This window comes from Chenopodium quinoa, unplaced genomic scaffold, assembly GCF_001683475.1.
Source record: "Chenopodium quinoa cultivar QQ74 unplaced genomic scaffold, ASM168347v1, whole genome shotgun sequence".
NCBI lineage: Eukaryota > Viridiplantae > Streptophyta > Magnoliopsida > Caryophyllales > Amaranthaceae > Chenopodium > Chenopodium quinoa.
Genome location: NW_018743448.1, coordinates 585,666 through 608,751, shown reverse-complemented (window position 1 = coordinate 608,751; position 23,086 = coordinate 585,666). Strand labels below are relative to the sequence as shown.

The 23,086-nt window shown below is 32.6% G+C and overlaps 1 protein-coding gene across 1 annotated transcript; it reads left to right on the top strand.

Moving 5' to 3' along the window:
* The first annotated feature begins 2,534 nt into the window (after positions 1-2,534).
* On the top strand, positions 2,535-21,857 carry LOC110739238 (beta-glucosidase 31-like). Its single transcript, XM_021919696.1, has 13 exons — positions 2,535-3,398; positions 3,629-3,695; positions 6,843-6,895; positions 7,006-7,081; positions 10,809-10,880; positions 10,978-11,065; positions 11,381-11,639; positions 11,888-12,003; positions 19,378-19,598; positions 20,126-20,154; positions 20,257-20,350; positions 20,444-20,534; positions 21,280-21,857. The coding sequence occupies exons 1-13, from the start codon at positions 3,258-3,260 to the stop codon at positions 21,518-21,520; spliced, it is 1,548 nt and encodes a 515-aa protein (XP_021775388.1). The 5' UTR covers positions 2,535-3,257; the 3' UTR covers positions 21,521-21,857.
* The last annotated feature ends 1,229 nt before the right edge of the window (positions 21,858-23,086 follow it).

Here is a 23,086-nt window from a genome sequence, read left to right as displayed (position 1 = left end):
TGCACGCTTTGAACGGTGGAAATGGTTCCATTGTGGTCTAGTGATTAGATGATTGTGCACCAACACATGCTGAACTATCTCAAATTGCCCCTCCTCATTCAATTTGGTTATTATCAAGGCATTACAGTTTGTCCTTGTTATTGGAACTCTGATCTCCTACTTTGTCTTGTTTTTTTTAACCGAAGAACTTTCCTCTGTCAAGAGTTCTGGAATTTTTTCCTTCTTTTTACCAGAATTTCTCAGTCTGGCTGTAGAGCATACAAAGAACTTTTTGGTGATAATATCTTTAGTTCTGGTTTTGCTTGTCTGTTTTGCTTTTCTAACACTAAAACCAACTGCAGCAGCATGTTGATAATACAATTCATGTATTTTTGCAAGTGTTGCTCGAGTTTCTCCTACTAACCAACCACTAATCTCTTCATTATTATTTGCACCATCCATAATTATCATTTATATAGGTCAAATTGAGGATATGGTAATTGCACTCTAAAGTCTACAATACAGCAGACATATTAGAAAAGCACTAACAAGATCAGGAAGAAGACTGATATAAATGCAAACATGAGGAAGACTGAAGTCTTCACAAGACAAAATAAGATACCCTGACATTGCAAAAAACCACCTCCTTCTTATACCCTTACATTCCCATGTAACCACCACCTCCTCCTTATACTCTTCTTCAATTATATACCCTGACATATTCTTATTTATACATTTCAATCTAATGCCTTCTTTACGCACCAACTTGTAAACAATTAACACTTCCTTGTCATCCTTCATATAACAACAATGTATGATCTATTTTAAAACTTACTTGAGGATAGTGATCTATTTTAAAACTATAGTAAATGTTGGGCATAGCTCCTTACTGTTTGTTTCTTATAAAATTATGTATCAGATGGAAGCACTACAATGTAGTATTTCCCTTTGATGCTATTCTGACTAAAGAACATTCAGGCAACATTCACTAAAGTACAATTAAAGATTAACATATGATCTATTTTAAAAAGGTTTAAAATAGATCACTATACTATCACTAAAGGCAACTATATTACTTAAAACTGGCTTTGCATATCTCTAACTACTGTAAACCTATTTATTTTCAATTAACATAAATTACGTACTACTAGTTGCAATTATACTAATTAATACCTAAATGCCTAATTTAATTTTCCAATCAAACAATTGCAATTGCATAATTGCTTAATTCACATTATCAAATTCTAAAATCAATTGCATATATATCGCATAATACCCTGAGCTTGCATTACATGTTGATTTTCCTCCTGAACTTCATTCTCATCCTCAGCTTCAATAATAGCTTGTTCTACATCTTCAACAGCTTCATCTTCTTGTTCAAGTTCGAATTGAATGGGATGATGATATAAGCTTTCTATATTTGACAAATCAAACAATGATCAATAAATTTGTACAGTTTGATCAAAATCAAATAGATGATCAGTAATAATTCTTACCGTCATAGTTGCTTTCAATTTGAGCTTCATCGTTCAGATCGAAATTGATGACATTAATATCGAAGTTTTATATAGTGCCCTGTATATTTCGATTTAGATCAATTTCAATTGATTGTATAGAAGAATTTTCCATGAATTTTGCAGAAATTGATTGATTATGGAGAAATTATTAACTCTGGAAATGATTAGAAGGAGAGAGAAAAAAATTCGAGCTCTAAAGAAAGTTGTTAATGGCATTGATGATGAAGTTGCAGGGGAAAGAGATTTCAACGTTTTCTTTTGTTTGGGGTTTTACGGGTTTAAGGGCTGGGAGTGTGTTTTGCTGCTTGGTGGGTTTGGCACGTGACATTTCTGGTCCACAATAAGTTTATTGTGGACCAGGTCCACCCAAGATTTTTTGGAGCTATATATGCTCGTATTCTAAACTTAATAAATAGTTCAATATATTGGAATTCATATCTATCTAGTGATGTTATATCCAACTTAGGAATTACTATGTACTTTATATAATATAATATAATTTCTCAGTTATTTTGCTTGCAATACTTATCATTTTACACTGACCAATGTATTATTTCAATCACTAATAATATCTTTAATTTTTAATTTATGAAATTTATAGAAATTTATAAATGTAATTCAAGACAATTCCAATAAAATTCCACATGAGTATGTATTTCCTTAATTGTGAATCATCAAAACTTGTCAGAGTAGAGTATTTTCAAGATAAAGGTAATAGATAGATTTAGAAAAAAAAAAAAAAAAAAAAGGTGGGTTTATTGGTAATGGATATATACAAGGTGAAATTAGTGTATATTGACATGCAATGTGTGTCGAATTTAATTGTGTCAATTATTCTAACACGAAAGAAGTATAAAACAAAAAAACATGATGTCATAAAGGGTGTTTGGTGGGGAGCTTGTTGGAGCAAAATTAGCTGATTTAACCCATATTAGCATATTGACCACTACAATAAGCTAATTGGGGGGTGTTTAGTGGTAAGCTAATTTAAAATGTTGATTCCATCAATTAAGCTCATTTCAAGAAGCTGCTTGGAGAAGTTTTTTCATGAACTTATTCAAGTACTTTAAGGTAAAATGACAACTATAAGTACCCTTATTTAACTCAAAACCTTGCCTCAATAAAAAATATAATAGTTCTTATTGGTCTTTTTACATACTTAAACAAGTTTAAGAAATTAGTAATTTACCAAACACTTTTATATATACAATCCGTTAATATAATTAGTTAGTCAAATTAGTTAATACAATCACTTAGTAGAAAACAACTAACATGACCACCTTTAGCTTTTCACAAGAAATGCAACTATATTCTTTTATTTGTACACTACTCCCATGAAATTGCGATCTATGTACAAGTTCAAGAATCAAGATTAGAGGGAAGTCACCAAAAAAAAAATAAAAAAAATAAAATAAAATAAAATAAAACTCGCACATCAAGAGCACATTATTATAGACTTATAGTGGTAAAAAATGAACAATAGGTGATTCGGTGGTTAATTACCACTCACATGTCTTCATCACCTAAAATATTGAAAATGAGAACATTGGAGTTACCTTTTTTAAAACCGAAATTAAAAATTATTGTAAAAAGGTCCCCGCAATAATAGAAACAAAAACATGTGTAATGTGCTTGAACGATGAATTGAAAAAGAAAGCAAGTTGGAAGACGTAACGATCATGATACAGTATTAGACTACTTTAGTACCTTGTAATATATTTGTAATTAAACTCGAGAGAGATAGAGAGAGAGAAGATCGCAATGAGGGTTGAAGTTTGGTTGTGTTTGTTGCATTTATGCTTAGCATTGTTGAGAGTGATTGCTAGAAGTGAAGGCAAAGAGTATAATCGTTACGACTTCCCGACGGATTTCGTATTTGGTGCTAGTACCTCTGCTTATCAGGTATGTATTTCACTTCTTGTAATTCTCGATTATCATATAATTTAACAACCAAGTAAAAATACATAGGTAAACAGAAAATAAAGGGTAAAACATACTTAGGATTTAATTGTATAGGTAACAAGTGATAAAACCGGACTTGGCTTGTATGAATCGAAGCGAGCCCGAATCCGGTTGAATGATGCAAAATCAAAAAATCTAATGTAAATTGAAATATTAATTTGTATGTGAAGGTGGAGGGAGCAGCATTAGAGGATGGAAGGAAGCCTAGCATATATGATACTTTTGCCCATCGTTTGGGTAAGTAAACCTTGTTAACTTGTTTCATAACTTTTATTTACAACCGACATGAGTGATATGATAGATAATATAGTAAAAAGAAAGATGAACAAATGTTTTCATGAAACACATAATTAGTGCTTTATTTGTGCTCCTTTTAGGGGTGTCAAAAACTTACCCGACCCAAAAGATTTACTTAAAATCAAACTGTTTTCGAACTGATAAGATTAGAGAATTTATTATCCAAATTCGATCTGGAATCAACCTGAAATTAACTCAAAACCAACTTTAACCAGTAATGTATGATCCAAACCAAAATTTGGAATCGACTCGTACTTAACCTGAAACCAATAAGACCGAATAATCTAAGAGCCTTTCTCTTCTCAACTCATGGTGTATTATACTATATATAACCACCAATTTGAAATAATATATTTGTCCCAATTACTTTTTGCTCGGTCTTTAATGTGTATTTGTGACCCAAAAAAATAAATAAATAAATAAATAAATAACTAAAATTATGAATATACACATCTAGATGAATATAACTACACATGGTTATATGTTTTTATGGAGGTTAAAGTTTTTAAGTTTGAGCATATGGATTATCAATTATGAATGAGAATTGGGAAAATATGACGTATAAAATAACATAGTCAAAATAAACTATAACTTAAAGATATTTAAAAAGATTATGATTATCAATGAAAGATAATAAAACAAAAGAGAAAAGCATTTGTTCATTTTCTAGATGGATAAAGCAATTACAAGCCTATAGAAAAAAGATTTTTATTTTTGAGTGGTGGTGGGGAAGGTGGAGTGAGTGGAAAGTTAACAACATCCCTTACTAAAAATTAAAAAATTTAGCTACCTAATACTCCACTTTTTTTTTTTTTTTTTTTTTTTTTTTTTTTTTTTTTTTTCTTTTTTCTTTTCTTTTTTCTTATATGACTCATAAAACTCTCACAAACAAGTGAATCACGAAGAAAACAAAAAGGAACCGAGGGAGTAAGCCGCAATGAGATAAGAAGTTAAGCCATGTAAAAAAAACTATGTCTTGGTCTAGTGCATATTATGTGTGTGTATATATATATTAGGAAATTGTCAAGAATAATCCCAACTTTGGATTATTTATTTTAATTATCTGAACTTTTATGTGAATTTACTTTCAACGATCCCAAGTGACTTGTAACCTATTGAATAGGTAATTTTTTTTTTTAAAATAAAATTAATTTACACGTGTCACCACGTGATTGGCCAAAAATAAGTTCTAATAAATTTTTTTTAAGAAAACATTAAAAAAATAGATGAACACTTGACTAATTATTTTAAAACTAACTACTGTATTTTAAAAATATTTTAAAAAAAAAAACCTAACTATTAAAAATAATTAAAAAAAAAATAAAATCCCAACAACCACCAGCCCAGCCACCCCTTCTCGCCCTCCACCATTTGCCCATCCGAAGCCCCCATTCCCTCTGCCCCACGGCGCCGGCCGCACACTGTCTCCCTTCCTCCGGCAACGACACCGACCCCTCCTCCCCTTATGGCGCGTACCCCCCTTCCCCCTAACCACTGACGCACCACCCTCTCCCACGAAACTGCCCTAAAAAACACTCCCTACTCTCAAAAACCCAAAAAGAAGACTTACATACAAAGGGCATGAAAATGAATTAGAGAAGAATTGCATAATTCCTACGAAGAGTTTCATTGATAGGAGAATGAAGGACCGGTGAGATTCGTGAGAAGAGAATCAAGGGGGAATTGGTTCACTGGTTTTAGGGGATTTCGTGGAGGAGGGGGTAGGTGGTTCGGGGGATGGGGGGTGACGCGCGAATAGGAGAGAGGGTCGGCGTCGGGGGAGAGGGTTTGGGCGTGGTTGGCTCCGGGGGCAGCTGGCGGGGAGGGCAGGGTGGCTGGCGAGGACGTGAGGTGGTGTTTGTAGTTAGTTAATTTATTATTTATTTTTGATTTTTCTTAGAAAAATAAAAAAAATTGAATTTTTTAATTTTGTTTTACTAATCACATGCTGACACGTGTCAGGTGACCTGTAATAACAAGTTGGATGACCCGTTGGGACTATTAGAAGTAGGGATGTCAATGGGGCGGGGCGGGGCGGATGTTGGTCTTCCCATCCTCATCTCCATCCCCACCTAAAATTTTCATCCCCATCCCCATCCCCGTCCCGGCGGGTACAATTCCAAAACAATCCCCACCCTAACCCTCACTTGGATATCCACCTCCACCTAATCCCCACCTAAGACTCGCCTAATCCCAGCCTCCCAAATACATAATCTTTCATAATTAATAAAGAATGCAAAAAGAAAAAAATTATTGTTAATATTACACATTTTTTTGTTTATAATATAAGTGTATTACAAAGTATTATTATTTACAATTTTATTTTACATAATTTTTTTTATAAAATAGTATAAAAGTATATAATTTTGTTTTTAAAAATATATGGATGTGGGGATGGGGCGGGGCGGGGGCGGGGCGGGTACGAAGTGGGGCGAGGTGGGGATGGGGTGGGTACAACCTAAAATCCACCCCCGTCCCATCACCCATGGCGAGTATGGTTTTTATCACCATCCCCGCCCCATCACCCGCCAAACCAAGACCCATCCCCGCCCCAACCCTATTTGACCCACCCCACTGGCATCCCTAATTAGAAGCAAATTCGCATCAAAGTTTGGATTATTAAAAAATAATCTAAAGTTGGGATTATTTTGAGCGAATGAGGCAAAGTTGAGATTATTTTAGACAATTTTTCTTTTAATCAATTACGCTTTTCTAAATTGATGCGGATTTGAGAACTACAAAATATATTACAAGTTTACGACTTACGAGCATATGCTTATATAGTTTATATGCAATCGTAAAATGTTGGATGTTGGATATTGTTTCGTATAAGTTTATGGTCCTAAATACTTTGCGCCATAAATTCCTTTTTTTTATTATTATTATTATTATTATTATTATTATTATTATTATTATTATTATTTTATTTTATTTTATTTTTTTTTTTTTTTTTTTTGGAATTTTAGAGAACAGGAAGTCAACAATGTAGGCGAGTGCCTTCATATAAATATTCCTCCTTATCATTGGCTTTTTTCTGTCTACTAACTTGCTTTGTTTCATTAATTAAGTCTAAATTGCAATTTTCAGAGTATGACACAGGTAATCCAGATGTAGCATGTGATCAATATCATAAATACAAGGTGATCGATCAATATTTCACTTACATTATTTTGCAAGGATTTTATTATTATAAACAAGCCGGATTGTTATTCGTAATATTCAATAATTATGAATGTCATCTATGCACCAGGAAGATGTTCAACTCATGGTGGAAACAGGATTGGATGCTTATCGGTTTTCTATATCGTGGTCAAGATTAATTCCAGGTACAATTAGTCAATTACCAATCTACATAACTTATGAATATCATCTATTAATTATTATTAAAACAAAACATGCTGACATCATTTAGGGGCACATGTCAATTTTTTATTACAAAAATTTCCCGCCTGAACTATTTTTGACATCATTTTTTTTTTCTATATTTTTTCTCCAAAGTTACAAGACTAAATAAGTAGAATACTTCTTTCAAAATTATTTAATGAGATTATTGATTACACATTTTTGAAATAAAGAATTGACAACTATTTTAAACAAATAATACTCACTTCGTCCCTTTAAGTTCGATCCTTATGGATAAATTTTTTGCGAGAATTACAAAACTTAAATAAGAAGTAATACGTAAAAGTACATTGGAAAAGTAAATTTACACGGGGTTTGCAAAAAAATAGAGAGAGAAAGTAATAAAATTATACGGAAAAACAACATTTACATAGAAAAGCTAAATTTGCACAAATATTGTTGTCAGTTGGAGGTTATTTTAATGCAAATGGGATGAACATTTTGGTACTAAAATTTGGCCATAAAGGTCGAACTTAAAGGGACGGAGGAAGTAGTTATTTAATTCGTGAAACACACGGGACTAAATTAGTATTTTAAAAAATAATTCATTATTTTCTCCCTTCAAAAAAAAATAAATGTACTTTTGTTTTTAATTTAATACTTGCAACACACTTTTAACGGTTTTTAACTTTTTAAGAAAAGTGGGCCTTATATTATTTAATACACTTGAAATTGGGGTAATAACTTTCTTTTAAAAAATATCAAAATAAAAAAGGAGGGTAATAGATTATTAGGAATATAATTTAGTAGGTCATGAACATTAATTGAAAAAGGATAATAATACAACGAACTTTCAACAAAAACAACTTTTCAATTATATTGTGTTGCAAGTATTGTAACATTTTCATTTTAGTGAAGTATTACAACGTGCAAGTATTAAAAACTGGAGGAAGTATGACATTGTTATTATTTTAAGGATTTTTTTATATGTAAATATATTCAATTTATAAAGCATGCATGCTTCCTCCGTTTTTTCATCCTTGCAACCGTTTGACTTTTACACTATTCATTTGCTTCACTTTGACTAGCATTGGTGATTTATAGCTAAGAAAAAAAATATTATCATGTGGGATCTTGTTAAATTCGTCTCGATTTATATTATTTTAATATAAAATGTTTATAATTTTTACATAATAGTAATTAAAGATCTTAACGATTGAAATAATGTATCGGCAAATGTGAAAAGAGAAGTGTTACAAGTATTTGAAAAAAAATAATAAAAAAAATAAATAAACAGAGGATGTAACTCTGTTCGTAGCCTTTACGATTTGTTTGGGTAATGTTAAGGGAAGGAAAAGAAGGGGAGGGAAAGGAAAGGAAGGGAATGAAGAATAATGAGTTTTTATTCCAAATCTCTCTATTGTTGGTGTTGAAGTATAAATTTCCCAAACAACTCATGTAAGTATTTCACATTGAAAGAGAGAGAGAGAGGGGAAAAAAAAAAGTTAAATATTTTTTAAGACTTAAGGGAGACTCCTCATATTGCCATATGGTTTTGCGATGTAACCTTCTTTAATTTTGTGAAGTTGATTCTCTTTCTTGGTGACGGGTGCAGCCCACACTGTTATCTAAAAATAATATTAGAGCCAGGCCCACTGTATGACCTCTTATTGCTTGAGTAATGAGTACACTAGGCCAAGTTGAGTGGGTTCATGTGAGCGGGGAGTGAAAAAAATGCGCTCTAGCCCTATGACATATCACATGAGACAAAATTTAAGGGACTTTACATGTGAGGAGTGTTGAAGTATCAATTTTCCAAATAAGACATCTAAAAATCCTACATTGAGAAAAGAATTGAAGAGAGAGTCAAACACTTTATAAGGCTACGAGGCTACACCTCCTATTGTCATACGAGGCTACACCTCCTATTGTCATATGATTTTGGGATGGAACCTCTTTTGCTCTTGTGAAGAGAACTCTCTCTTTTGTTGACAGGTGCGGCTAGACCTGTATTTAACAATTAGAAGGATCAAATTTAATCCCTCTATTATATTGTAATCTTGATCGTTATCTCTAAAATTTAGTCACACAGTCACTTAATCACTTGCCCACTGAATTGAAACGCGGGTACTCTAAATGGATAGGGATACCCAACTATCCTTATTGAGTAGAGTGGGTAAGAATACAACTACTCAAAGAAAACGGGTTGTTTTTCTATATGTTTTGTTAGGTTATAAGTGTGAGTTGTTGTCTAACATGGAAAAATTAAATAAATAACTACTAGTTTATAACCTAAGTGAGCTACTCTTCCTATTACCATATATGGTTTTGAAATGGAACCTCACTTGGGCTTATATGTGGGCTTTTCTCTCCTCTTTGTCTCTCCCCTGATTCCTAATAAGTGGTATCAGAGCCAAAGGTTGATTAGCGTGTTTACACATTAAAGATATCTTCTCTTACGAAGTTCGAGATTGATAAATTCGATGGCAAGATTTGTTTCATCATTTGGAGGATTCTTATAAAGGTCGTTCTTGATTGGAGCGGATTGGACACTTTATGGCGTACATACGCCATAAAGCCATAAACGATGGATTCATTATTCAACCTCAGTTTGGCATTGCGTTCTCGTCAAACAAGTTCAAGTATATCACATTTCTCTTCAACCCGGATATTGAATGGGTTATCAAGTGACATATTGCATACCTTTTCGGGTTCATACGACGAGTACATGCATATGGAATTTGTTCCAAGGTGGAAAGGGTTAGTGTGGCCCAAATTTCATAGCCCAACTTATTACATCTCAAGGTTTCTAGAAAACTCTACAATATTAGATTTTGATGGAGAATTATGGAAGAATCTAGAAATGGTGATGTTTATGAAGATTCTAGATTTATATGGCAATTTAAAGAGCATGTGTGTAGAGTTTTCCACACACTTCTTCCACCTCCATACATCACTTATAAATATAAGGTGTTGAGCATCATTTGAGAGCATGTATCCACCTACATCATCCTCTAGATACTCCGATGTTATACACTCTATGAGTGTCCCTCCAACATATCATGATTGGAGTTTCTACACACACCCAATCTCCCTAATCCACTATCTTTATTTTGTACTACTTATTTGTGAGTTCCTACGGTGAGAGTTTACATGTAATACTCACCCTTTCAAGGGTTCTTATACTCTCCTATTTTCATATAGTGGATTATTTCGGGTGCTCGTTGTTAGTGGGTTTTTTTGATAATTTTTCCCACATTAAATATTATGTGTCAATTTTTTTACTACTTATCTTGCCTTTATCTTTCTGTTAATTCCCGTCAAAAAAAATCTTTTGCCTAATTATTTTATCAATCTCTACATCTTTATTTTGCTTCCGTTGTGCACTCACCAACCCTAACATTTTTATTACTTTAATTTACAATCATTGCTTTTTTTTTTTTTTTTTCCTTTCTTCTTCTTTTTACTCTCATCGTTTTTATGCTGATGAGATAATGTTGTTTATTATTTTTTATTTAAATCTTGATTAATTAGATTTAGATTACAAATTTCAATAGAAAATTCAAAAAATTTATTCACTTTAATATAATACAATCATATATGTAGTAGAGTAATCCCTTCCTCCTAAAATATTGCGAGTATGTTTGTATTATTCCATTTTGAATGATTCAAAATGTTGACTGTTTTTATTTATTTTTTTATTTTTCATAGATGGTAGAGGAGCTATTAACCCCAAAGGTTTAAGATTCTACAACAATCTCATCAATGAACTCATCAGTCACGGTACATAATATGTTACAAGCTATATTGCCTATATATGGTAACAACAATTATAAATTATTGTTTTGGTCACATTGTTAAGTTCAAATTCAATTTGCAGGAATCGAACCACATGTTACACTTTTGCACACAGATTTACCACAGGTTCTTGAGGATGAGTATAGAGGCTTCCTCAATCCTAAGATCATGTATGTAATTGTTGATTTGATCATAAACAATCTCTGTTTCAATTCATAATACAACGTTTTTATATTCTTTAATTTCCTTCCTTTGTTTTAAATCTTGTGCAATTTATAGAATAATTAATTAAAAAAAAAAAAGAAAGTAACTTTACTATACATGAATATTTTTGTAACCTATAATTGTTTTAGAATAACTTTATACCTGTTGTACAACTCACCTTATTTAAAAGTTCGTATATACATAAAAAAAATATGTGTCTAAAATAGATTAATTTATCTAAATTATTTTTCTATTGGCAACTAATTTATCCACTTATGCAGAGAAGACTTTACATCATATGCAGACGTTTGCTTTAGAGAATTTGGTGATAGGGTTCGGCATTGGACAACTTTCAATGAAGCGAATATCTTCGTCTTTGGTGGTTATGATGTTGGTAATACACCCCCAAGTAGATGTTCTTTCCCCTTTGGATTTATCAATTGTACTAAAGGAAACTCGACTACGGAGCCATACATTGCTGCTCACCATATATTGTTGGCTCATGGATATGCTGTAAAGCTTTATAAGGATAAGTACAAGGTAAGTGACATAATATATATACTTCTTCAACAAGTTCCATTGCTCGTAATAATAATAATAGTTATATTCTCATACTCTCTCCGTTCCTTATTGTTTTAATCATTTAACCAAAAAAGTGAGTTTGTGGAGCGAACATAAAGGGATTGAGGGAGTATATTATGTTTTGAACATTATAAAATACATTGGCATGCTTAAGTATTGCTGATTTTATTTTAAAATATCGTGTAAGTTAATACAATTGGATATAGGCCAAACAACACGGACTGATTGGGTTCAATCTCCTTTCCTACCATTTTGCACCTTTTACGGACACAAGAGAAGATATGCTTGCAGGTCAAAGATCTTACGATTTTTTTATGGGCTGGTAAGCTGAAACTTAAATGGGTATTTAGGTACCTTTTTTTTTGACGTGATGGAATAAAGGTATTTACCGTATACCCCTGAATTTTTTGTTTATTCACCAGTATACCCATAAAATTTTTCAATTCATCATATACCCTTGAGTTGTTACAAAAATTCACCATATACCCCTAATGACAACAAGATGAGTGCAATTTGGTTAATTATGCATCGAAACCATCTTAAATCTCCCCCCATCCCCGAAACCACTCCTTTCCTTTCTCCAACCCCGAAAACCACTCCAAATCTCCATAACCATATCCGTATGATTGATTTTGAGGATAAGAAAAGGAAATTTGGGGTGGTTTTGGGTCATAATTAACCTTATTGACTGACGAAGTTAACAATCATTAGTCATCAAGAGTATATGGTGTATTTTTGTGAAAACTCGGGGGTATATAATGAATTTAAAAAAGTTAAGGGGTATATGGTGAATAAACAAAAAACTCAGGGGTATATGGTGAAAAAACCGAAAAATGAAGGAAGTAAAAATATTTAATATCAATTAAAGAATATTTAAAAGGGAATTTCTAGACAGTGACCTATATTTGCAATATTCTAGCTGCTGGAATTTTTTTTTCCCGATTATTTTCCCACAGGGTCACCATAGAAAATTGATATAAACAAAATAACTAAGTTTTTTAAGGAGTACTTTGTAGTCTGTACAAACTTATATAATATAGTTTACCAGAAAATTAATAATAAATAAAAATATAACCTATTTAATTACCCGATTATAAATGGTACATTTGTATCATTGTATGTAATAGCTGTTGTAAATAAGGGGTGTCTAGTACAAATGGTCAACGAGAATGAACAAGAGAAAGTTGAATAATCTTAGATGGAATTCGGTGTGGCATGATAATAATCACTGATTTGAAAACGAAATCAGGCGCAACCGGGGTGAACAATTGTATTCACCGGTACCTTCCCTAAGGTTACACACACCACTCCTACACAAAGGCACTTTTGGGTGGGAGGTTGGAGACTAGTAAACTATGCCCAAAGAGATAATATATAGTATTTTGCTTAATGTGTTTGATGATTGTGTAATCTTATTTTTGCAACCATGAAATATATAATGTGAAGAGGGAAAATCAAGAGTTTAGGAAGCTAAAGAGACAAGCTATGATACAAAGCCTTAGAAAGAGATAAAGGTGTCTTAACAACCCCTTAAACCCTATTAATTGGGAGTTAAGAGGAAGTTACAAAGGAGAAGAGGAGTAGAAAAGGTTGGAGCTTCCAATGGTCACCTGGCACATTCACGTGCCTGACCGGGCGGATGATCGCTGGACCAGGCGACGGAACATCAGCTCAAAATTCGCGCTCTCGCGTCCTGTTGGGCAAACACTCGCTTCACCGGGCGAATCTCGCCCGACCGTGCGCCTAACCGGGCAAATGTGCCAAGGTTAACATTTCATTTTCTTCCTTTATTCCAACAATCACCCCACTAAAGAAAGAAAAGAAAATTCAACAAAAGAACCGAGAAATAACATATGGTCCTAAGAGGAGATGTAGTACATAACGCTTAGATATTACATTAGTAATTTGAAATCTAGTGCTTAGTGAAATGAGGCAATGAGCTACAAGCATAAAGGTGGACAAACCTTGAAACCCATATACCCTTGATTAAAGAGTGGACTAACCTTGAAACTCTAAGATTTTACTCAAGACCCCCATAACACATATATCACTCTATAAATTACATAATCTCCGCGAAAAGATGTACTATTTATAGCCAAGTACATTCGCCTTAGGTCTAGAGGAAGCTTTAGAAAACCGGCCAAGACTTTCATAGAAGATGGCTAGTAATCACAACCACATAGGTGCATCAAAAAATGCGTCTTTATAGCATATGGGCCCATTAAGAGTTAAATACTCAACTTCACAAAATACAATGGTGGATACCACACTTTCATTAAGAGTTAAACAACTCAACCTCATACATGCATTACAAACTCTATCACTATAGGAACTAGGACAAGTGTAATGCATCACTTGGCCTTGAGTCCAATTCCCCTCGATGATTCTTTAACCTGTTTTCTTGCTAACCTTTTCGTCAAAGGATCCGCAAAGTTCATTTTGAACCTCACAAAATCAGTCCATTCTTGAGCAATTGTCTTACTACTTTGTGTCTCATACGAATATGTCTCTTCTTGCCATTGTAGTTGCTATTATTAGCTATTGCAATTGCTGCTTGAGAATCACAATGTAAAGACAACAGAGATGAAGTCTTCCCCCACAATGGTATGTCGGCTAGGAGGTTCCTAAGCCACTCCTCTTCATGACCTTCCAACTCAAGAGCAACCAATACAGAGTCCATGGTGGAGTGCGCTAGACATGGTTGTTTGAAGACTTCCATGAGATAGCACCTCCAACTAAAACAAAAACATACCCACTAGTAGAAGAAACTTCATCATTATCGGTTACTCAATTAGCATCACAATAGCCTTCTAAAACATTAGGAAACCGATTAAAATGCAAATATACCTCCATAGTACCCTTAAGATACCTAAGTAATCGACGAAGAGCAGTCCAATGACTTTAACTTGGATTGTAAGTATATCTACTAAGTCTACTCACTGCATAGGCAATGTCGGGTCGTGTGCAATTTATCAAAAACATCACACTACCAATTACCTTTGCATATAGATCTTGAGATACACTAGGACCCTTGTTCTTCATTAGATACATATTGGGATCATATAGTCTTACTAGGCACAACATCAAAATAGTCAAATTTCTTAAGAATCTTTTCCACATAGTACGTGAGATTGACTCATGGAAAATCCGTTCTTAGTTTTCCTTAAACAAATTCCAAGAATGACATCAGCTTCACCCAAGTCCTTCATCTTAAACTTAGTAGAAATAAAGGCCTTAGCATCATTCACAACATCAAGATTAGTACTAACAATAAGCATATCATCAACATATAAACAAATTATCACACATGATGAACCAAACACTTTAGAGTACAAACAAGAATCTGAAGAATTAGTCACATAACCACAACTCCTAAGAGTACTATCAAACTTTTCAAACCATTGCTTAGAAGCTTGCTTAAGACCATAAAGAGACTTTCTAAGCTTACACACTTTGTGTTCTTGTCCCTTCACCACAAAATCTTCCGGTTGAGTCATATAAATTTCTTCATCAAAGTCTCCATTAAGGCCTTGTTTGGTTCACCTTATTTATACTGACCTGATCTAATTTGGTCTAGTCTGGTCTGATCTGATCTGATCTGATTGTCTGATTTGACCAAACTTTGACCTTAAGTGTACGATAAGGAAAAAATATATCAAGTGGGATCTTGTTAGATTCGTAATAATGTGTAGTTTATTATTATGTAATTTTCACAATTTTATTCATTATGAAATTAAGAATATTTAGCGATAAAAAACCGCACATAAAACGATGTTCTGATCTGAACTTATTTTTTCTGATCTGATCTGATCTGAACTTATTTTTTCTGAAATAAGTAAAAAGTTGAACTAAACAAGACCTAAGAAAAGCCGTTTTAACATTCATTTGGTGAACCACTAAGTCATGAATTGTCGCAAGGGCTACCAAGCTTCTAATGGTAGCATTCTTAGTCTCGGCAGAATAAGTGTTAAAGAAATTTATACCTTCTTTTTAGGTGAAACCTCTGATCACAAGTCTAGCTTTGAATTTTTCTATGTTCCCATCTAGTCTAAATTTCTTCTTTAAAATCCACTTAGAACTTATAGGTTTAGAATCCTTAGGCAAGTCACAAAGATCCCAAGTATGATTGGAGATAGTAAAAAGTTCACTCTTAATGGCCTCTTTCCAAAAACTAGCATCTATGGACCTCATTGCCTCATCATAAGTCTTAGGGTATTCTTCTAAAAGAAACAAAGACACAACATGCCCACTCAAAGAATCCACATCAAAGTCTTCTACCACAAAAAAAGTCAAGAAATCTGGTCCAAAGGAAGGCTCTACTCTAGGTCTCTTACTTCTCCTAGGTTCAACTTCTACCAATTTGGTAGAGGAATAGGGGAAACTAGAAATAAGCATAGAATCAACAAGAGGCACATTAATACTTGACTCACTAGCGTGTACATCAATATTAGAAGACAAGGACTTGTTCATAGGAAAAAATATGCTCAAAAAAATACCGCATCTAGCTCTAGCTTCACAAATTGATTTATCACTTAATAACATGAATCTATAGGCTGCACTATTACGAGTATATCCAATGAACACACAATCAAAAGTTTTTTAGACCCAATAGTGGTTTTCTTAAAATCTGAAAAACCAACCTTAGCCAAACACCCCCACACTTTTAAAATTTTTAAATTTGGACTATATCCGTTCAATAGTTTATATATAGGGAGTTTTGTCCAACTTCTTATGGGGCACTCTATTGAGTACATAACAAGCGGAAAGAACCGCTTCTCCCCACAAGTTATCAGGCAAACCGAAACTAAAAAGCATAGCATTTATAGTCTCTTTCAAAGTTTTATTTTTCCTTTCGGCAATACCATTTGATTGGGGTATATAAGGTGCACTTAACTCATGTGTGATACCATTGGCCTCACAAAAATCTTGTAAAGAACTTTTACCATACTCGCCACCTTTATTGGTTCTAACTATTTTGATCTTTAGGTCCAATTGATTTTTAACTTCGGCTTTGTACTTTAAAAATGCACTTTCAGCTTCATCTTTTGTTTTAAGCAATTACACTTTGGTAAATCATGAAAAGTCATCAACAAAAGTAATGTAATAATTTTTTCCACCCCTGCTAGTGCAATTTTTAAAGTCCGCTAAATCTGAACGAATCAATTCTAGTAGTTTTGTACTTCTTGATACCACTTGCTTAAATGGTTTCTTAGTATGTTTGGTCTCAACACAAATTTGGCATTTATCAAGTTTGTCATCCATTGAAAAATTAATCAAATTCATATCCTTTAAATTTTTCAAGTAAAAAGAATTAAGGTGGCCTAAACAGTTGTGGCAAACATCCAATTCAAGACTCAACAATATAAGTAAAAGAAGTACTACCATTCTCATTCATAACAATTAAAACAAACAAGTCATTATTGAGGTAACCTTTCCCAACAAATAAAGTCACCATTCTTAAAAATTACAATCTTGTTGGCCTCAAAGATAAGTTTTAGGCCGGCTTTGTTGAGAAGGGCTCCCGAAACAAGATTTCTCCTAATAGAAGATACATACAACACGTTGTTCAAAAATATAGTTTTTCCGGAGGTGAGTTTAAGATGGACCTTTCCTTTGCTAAGGACTCCGGCGGTGCTACTATTTCCCATGTAGACATGATTTCCGTTAGTTACATCTTCAAACTCAGTAGTCAAAGCCTTGTTAGCACAAAAATGCCTTGATCCTCCGGTGCCCAAAATCCACTCAAGTTTGTTCTCCACCAAGTTGGCTTTAACCACCACCGCCGCAATGATATCTTCCGTTTTCAATGATGTTGGCTTGGGAGGTATTGCCATCTTTCTTGGCCCCATGATGTCTTTGGTTGCATTGGTATGCTGTGTGTCCAACGATCCCACACACATAGCATGCTCCCTTAGGCTTTTGGATTTTGTTTTTATGAGTGAAATTCCCTTTGGACTTGTTGTTTCCCTTATTCTTAGAATTTTTCCTGTTTTTAGACACATTCAAAGAAGATTCAACAAGATTAGCTTTAGAAGAATTAAGATAGACAAATTTTCAAACTTATCCTTAAGGCGATTATAGCCTCTTCGGTTCTCATTGGATAATAAGCTCTTGAAGTGTCACGTCCTTCTTTTTATGCTTCAAGGAATTGCGGTAGTCATTCCAAGATGGAGAAAATTTCTCCAAGAGAACAATGGCTTGAAGAGTCTCACACATCTTCATGCCTTCACCAAGAATTTCGGTCACCAAGTTTTCATAGTCATGCACTTGACCCATGATTGGCTTCTCATCATCCATCTTAAAATTGATCCATTTACCCACCATATACTTCTTCTTACCTGCATCATCCGAACCATATTTCTTCTCCAAAGAATCCCAAATGGCCTTACTTGACTTAAAATTGACAAACAAGTCAAACAAGGTGTTGTTCATATGGTTGAGAAGATGACCACGAACTAGCTTGTTGTCCTTTTCCTTTTTCTTCAAAGCTCCGGTCACGATTGTCGCAATGGCGGCCACAGTGGCAACGGCTTGTTCTTACGCCTTCTTGAGCACCTCAATTATGTCTTCATATAGCACATATTCTATTTCAATTTTCTCAAAGAAAATTAGTAACTTTTGTGACTACCTCTTATAGCTGCTACCATCAAGAGGCTCCAACTTAGAGAGGTCAGGAAGGGTCTTGTTCATAACACTAGTTGCAATAGACGTTATTTCATTATCAAATTGTTGTAAATAAGGGGTGTCTAGTACAAATTGTCAACGAGAATGAACAAGAGAAAGTAGAATAATCTTAGATGGAATTCGGTGTGGAGTGATAATAATCACTGACTTGAAAACGAATCCGGCTCAAACGGGGTGCACAATTGTATTCGCCGATACGTTCCTTAAGGTTACACACACCACTCTCACACAAATACACTTTTGGGTGGGAGGTTGGAGACTAGTAAACTTATGCCCAAAGAGATAATAGTGTTTAGTTTACTGTGTTTGATGATTGTGTAATCTGATTTTTGCAACCATGAAATATATAATGTGAGAGGGAAAATCAGGAGTTTAGGAAGCCAAAGAGACAAGAGACAAAGCCTTAATAAGAGATTAAGGTGTCTTAACAACCCCTTTAACATCCCATGCATTAATTGGGAGTTAAGAGGAAGTTACGAAGAAGAAGAGGAGGAGAAAAGGTTAGAGCTTCCAACGGTCACCAGGCGCCCGACTAGGCGGATGATTGCCCGACCGGGCGATGGAACATCATTCGAAACGATTGATCTCGCGCCCGATCAGGCGAGATTCGCCCGACCGAGCGAACTTCTAGCTCAAAATTCGCTTACTCTCGTGCCCTGTCAGGCGAACACTCGCCCTACCGGTCAACATTTCATTTTCTTCCTTTATTTCAACAATAGCCAGGATTAAGATTTTTAAACTATAATTCAAGTTGAGCAACTTATCAATAATAATTGAGGAATGAGGAGATGGAGGGATGGTTAGTCCCTCCATCTCCCAGACATGTGATGGGGGTTTGCTTCCTCATAGCCCCCCTCATGTGATAGGTGAGGGGGCCCCTCTCCGTAGTTTACTTTTGAAAAAAAAAGCTTATCAATAATTGATTTACAGAATAATATATGTTTAATTTTGTGTTATTATTCTTAAATCTTAAGAGGAATTCTAACTTTTGGCTTTTTTTGTTGGGTATTAGGTTTATGCACCCCTTGACTTATGGTGATTACCCTGAAATAATGAAGAAAAATGCAGGCACTAGAATTCCAACTTTCACAAAAAATGAGTCAAAATTATTGAAGGGCTCAATTGATTTTATTGGAATTAATTACTATACTGCCATAGTGGTCAAGGACAATTCAATGAGCCTCAACACAACGCCACGAGATTATATTGCCGATATGGCAACGCAGTGGTTATGTATGCTTTATTTCTCCGTCTTCTATCATATTCCGTACTTCATACGAAACATGCTCTTTTGTTCTTGATGAATACTTGCAACATTTGAGTTTAAATGAACTTTAATTTTACGAAAATTGTGGAAAGTAAAATAATATGAATAAACCGGCCTAGTGTACAAGAAGTGAAGCTAATGGAGGGTTTTAAAAATGTTTGAGTGAGAGAGAATCAATACAAAATTAATTCAGTGGAGGATATAAACAATATTGGGTTTAATTATTGTCTTAAAATTAAAGTGTTGTGAGTATTCAGAAACAAAGACAGTGTCAGTGGGTACATGTTATAAGGAGTACTTTGTATCTATTTATTGGATTACTAACATTATTACACATTTACTTAATTTCTTTTCTGATAAAACATTTAATAAATTTCATTTTTATAAAACATTTATTTTTCGTTTTTAACATATGAAGTATATCCAATAGTAATAACTGACCTTGTTTACTTTATTAATTTTTATTATTTTATTAATTTATTTATTTTTACAGTTTTTAATACGAGTGCACTATCTGAAAAGGTAAGGTTCAAAGTCAATTAAGCCTCTCGTTTATGATTTGGTTGTATTTGTATATTCATCATCTATTAGTGGCTCACACCTTGATTATGATATTTTTCCTAGACTATCTTTCCAAATGAACCATTGAGTTTAGAGCGAGTTTTGAAGTATTACAAGGATGTTTATGAAAATCCTATCATATTTATCCATGAAAATGGTATTCTTTTTTCTTTCCTTTCATTTTCAAATTAATTATTAATATGTTTGATTATAAATTAATTATAGTTAAAATGGAAATTGGTTGTATTAGGTCAAGCGGCAAGTTATAATACCTCAACAGACGATTCATTCAGGGTTGAATATATACGTGACCATGTTGAGAGTTTGCATAATGCTGTGAGGTAAGACTACTAGAACTTATTATCACAATGGTAATTTATTGTCTGAGAGTTATACATACTTCCTTCGCTTTAGTTCGTTTTAAAGTTTTGAATGTTATGTTTATCAATACATAATTTGAATCATAAATATTTTAAATTTTAATTGTACTTTAAAACTTAATACACATTATTATGATTGTGTGCGCAATGAACTTTTATAACTCTTATTAATCACGAGTTTAACTTATTGATGTTATTTATACAATGAATTAACTTTGGATAGAATTACAAATTTGCCTCTAGAAAAACCTTCTATAAGTATATTAATTTAAAAAAAGGGCGCTATATATATTAAAATAAAGGTTATTAAGTTAAAATAAAAGTCATTGTGTTAGTATAAAGATCATAAGACGCTAATTTACGTTTTAATTGAAAGTGTTTTATACTGATCAATATAAATAATAAAGGTCCTTATGTTAAAATTAAGATCCTTATATTTAACATAGTATTGGTTGACATATATGTATTTTAACTTTACAATAATATTAAAGGTCACAGGAGTTTAAATAAAGACCACTATGTTAAAACTATGGTCACTATGTTCAAGTTTTTTCTGTTCTTTCATTGTTTAGTTAATTATGATCACAACAAAATATCAAAAAATTTATTTCATACTGGTTGTATATTATTAGTTGAATAGATTATAAAATATTAATGGATTAAATAATAATTCGTTAACTCTTTTTTAATTTTCTCTATATTGCAGAAATGGATCTAATGCTAAAGGATACTTTGTATGGTCACTTTTGGACGTGTATGAATTATTATTTGGCTTCGATTATACTTTTGGTATATACTACGTCGATTACAATGATCCAAATTTGACAAGACACCCTAAGCTTTCTCAACAATGGTACTCACAATTTTTGAAAGGAAGAAACACAACAGCAGATATACAAATGAATCAAGCAAAGGATACAACTATTAGTACTCGATCTTCAATTTAGAAAGTAGAGTTTTGTATCATGATGATAAATATTGCATATTGAGGAGATTCTTTTTTTTTTTAATCAATATGACAAGCAATTGAAAAAATCATAGAAAATAATATCTTTATTGCTATATTGACTCATCAATATAGCGTTACAAAGTATAACTATAGCGTTACAAATACTTGTTTAAAGATTGTGTGCGCATGCAATGTGTGCGACTAATTAGAATGATATTTTGCATCAAGAATATGTTACATATTGAATTTTTGTACTTAACAAAAAAAGTTTAAAGTTTACCTCGATATAATAATTACCCACGACTTAATCATACTTTCTCGACACATCATCCAGCACATTAAATTATAACAATATTTTTTTTTTTTTTTTTTTTTTTTTTTTTTTTTTTGTATAATTTTGTCACAAATTGTGACATTTAGCATTTTTTTTTTTTTTTGTTGACGAAACATTTAGCATAACCCTACTTCATATATATAGTGATATATGTTCGGCTGATTCCATTTAGAAAATTGGTTGAAAGAACATATATGACGCATTGATGAATGAACATACGAAGTAGTATAATTGATTTTAAATATTGCTATTATGTAAAATAACGCACATATATATCTAGTGTTTTTATATCATAATATCATTATTCTTTTATATAACACTCACTTCTTTTAATACAAATTAAACAAATATCAAGCACATGTATCTATAATCTAATTTATAATTATCGAATAGCAAAAAATATTTTGACATTCAATAAGTAATAATTATAAAAATAAAAATAAATAAAAACCCAATAATAATAAACATCTAAAATAATTCATCACAAAACTGTCCTTCAACGAAACAATGACACATCTACAAGTTCATCAAGAATAAAGTGGAAAGACAAATTAAAAAAACAAGACTCACACATCAAAAAAATATATTTTAGTGGTCAACAATAGGTGATTAACGATCGTTCACAAGTCTTCATCACATGAAGTATTGTAAATGACAAAAAGGTACATGCTATAACAATATATGGACATATGTGTAGATTATAGAACAACCACGAATGTTCATTATGGAATTTTGCAATTACCTATTCTATAAAAAAAAAATACAAGGTTCACGCAATATAGAAACAAAAATACGTGTAATGTGCTTGAACAATAGGAAAATATATATATATATATATATATATATATATATATATATATATATATATATATATATATATATATATATATATATATATACAAAGTTGAAATACATAACTTTCTTTTTTTAGACTTTAGTATCATGTATTATATTTGCAACCTAGTCAATTATTACACTCAAAGTTGGTATGTAATTGAGTGAGATAATAGAGAGAGAAAATGTTCTAGTAAGCTGGCTAATTAAGCTCGTATTATTTACTAGGAAGCTCAGCCTACATGATTCTTATGATATTTTTTATTTTTATTTTTTGAAACAATTATGATATTTATTTACTTCTTTTCTCAACCCAATTTTTTATATATTGCGGATTCCCTTTTTTTTTTTATTTTTTTTTATTTTTATATTTGTCTCATTTGCTTTCTAATGCAC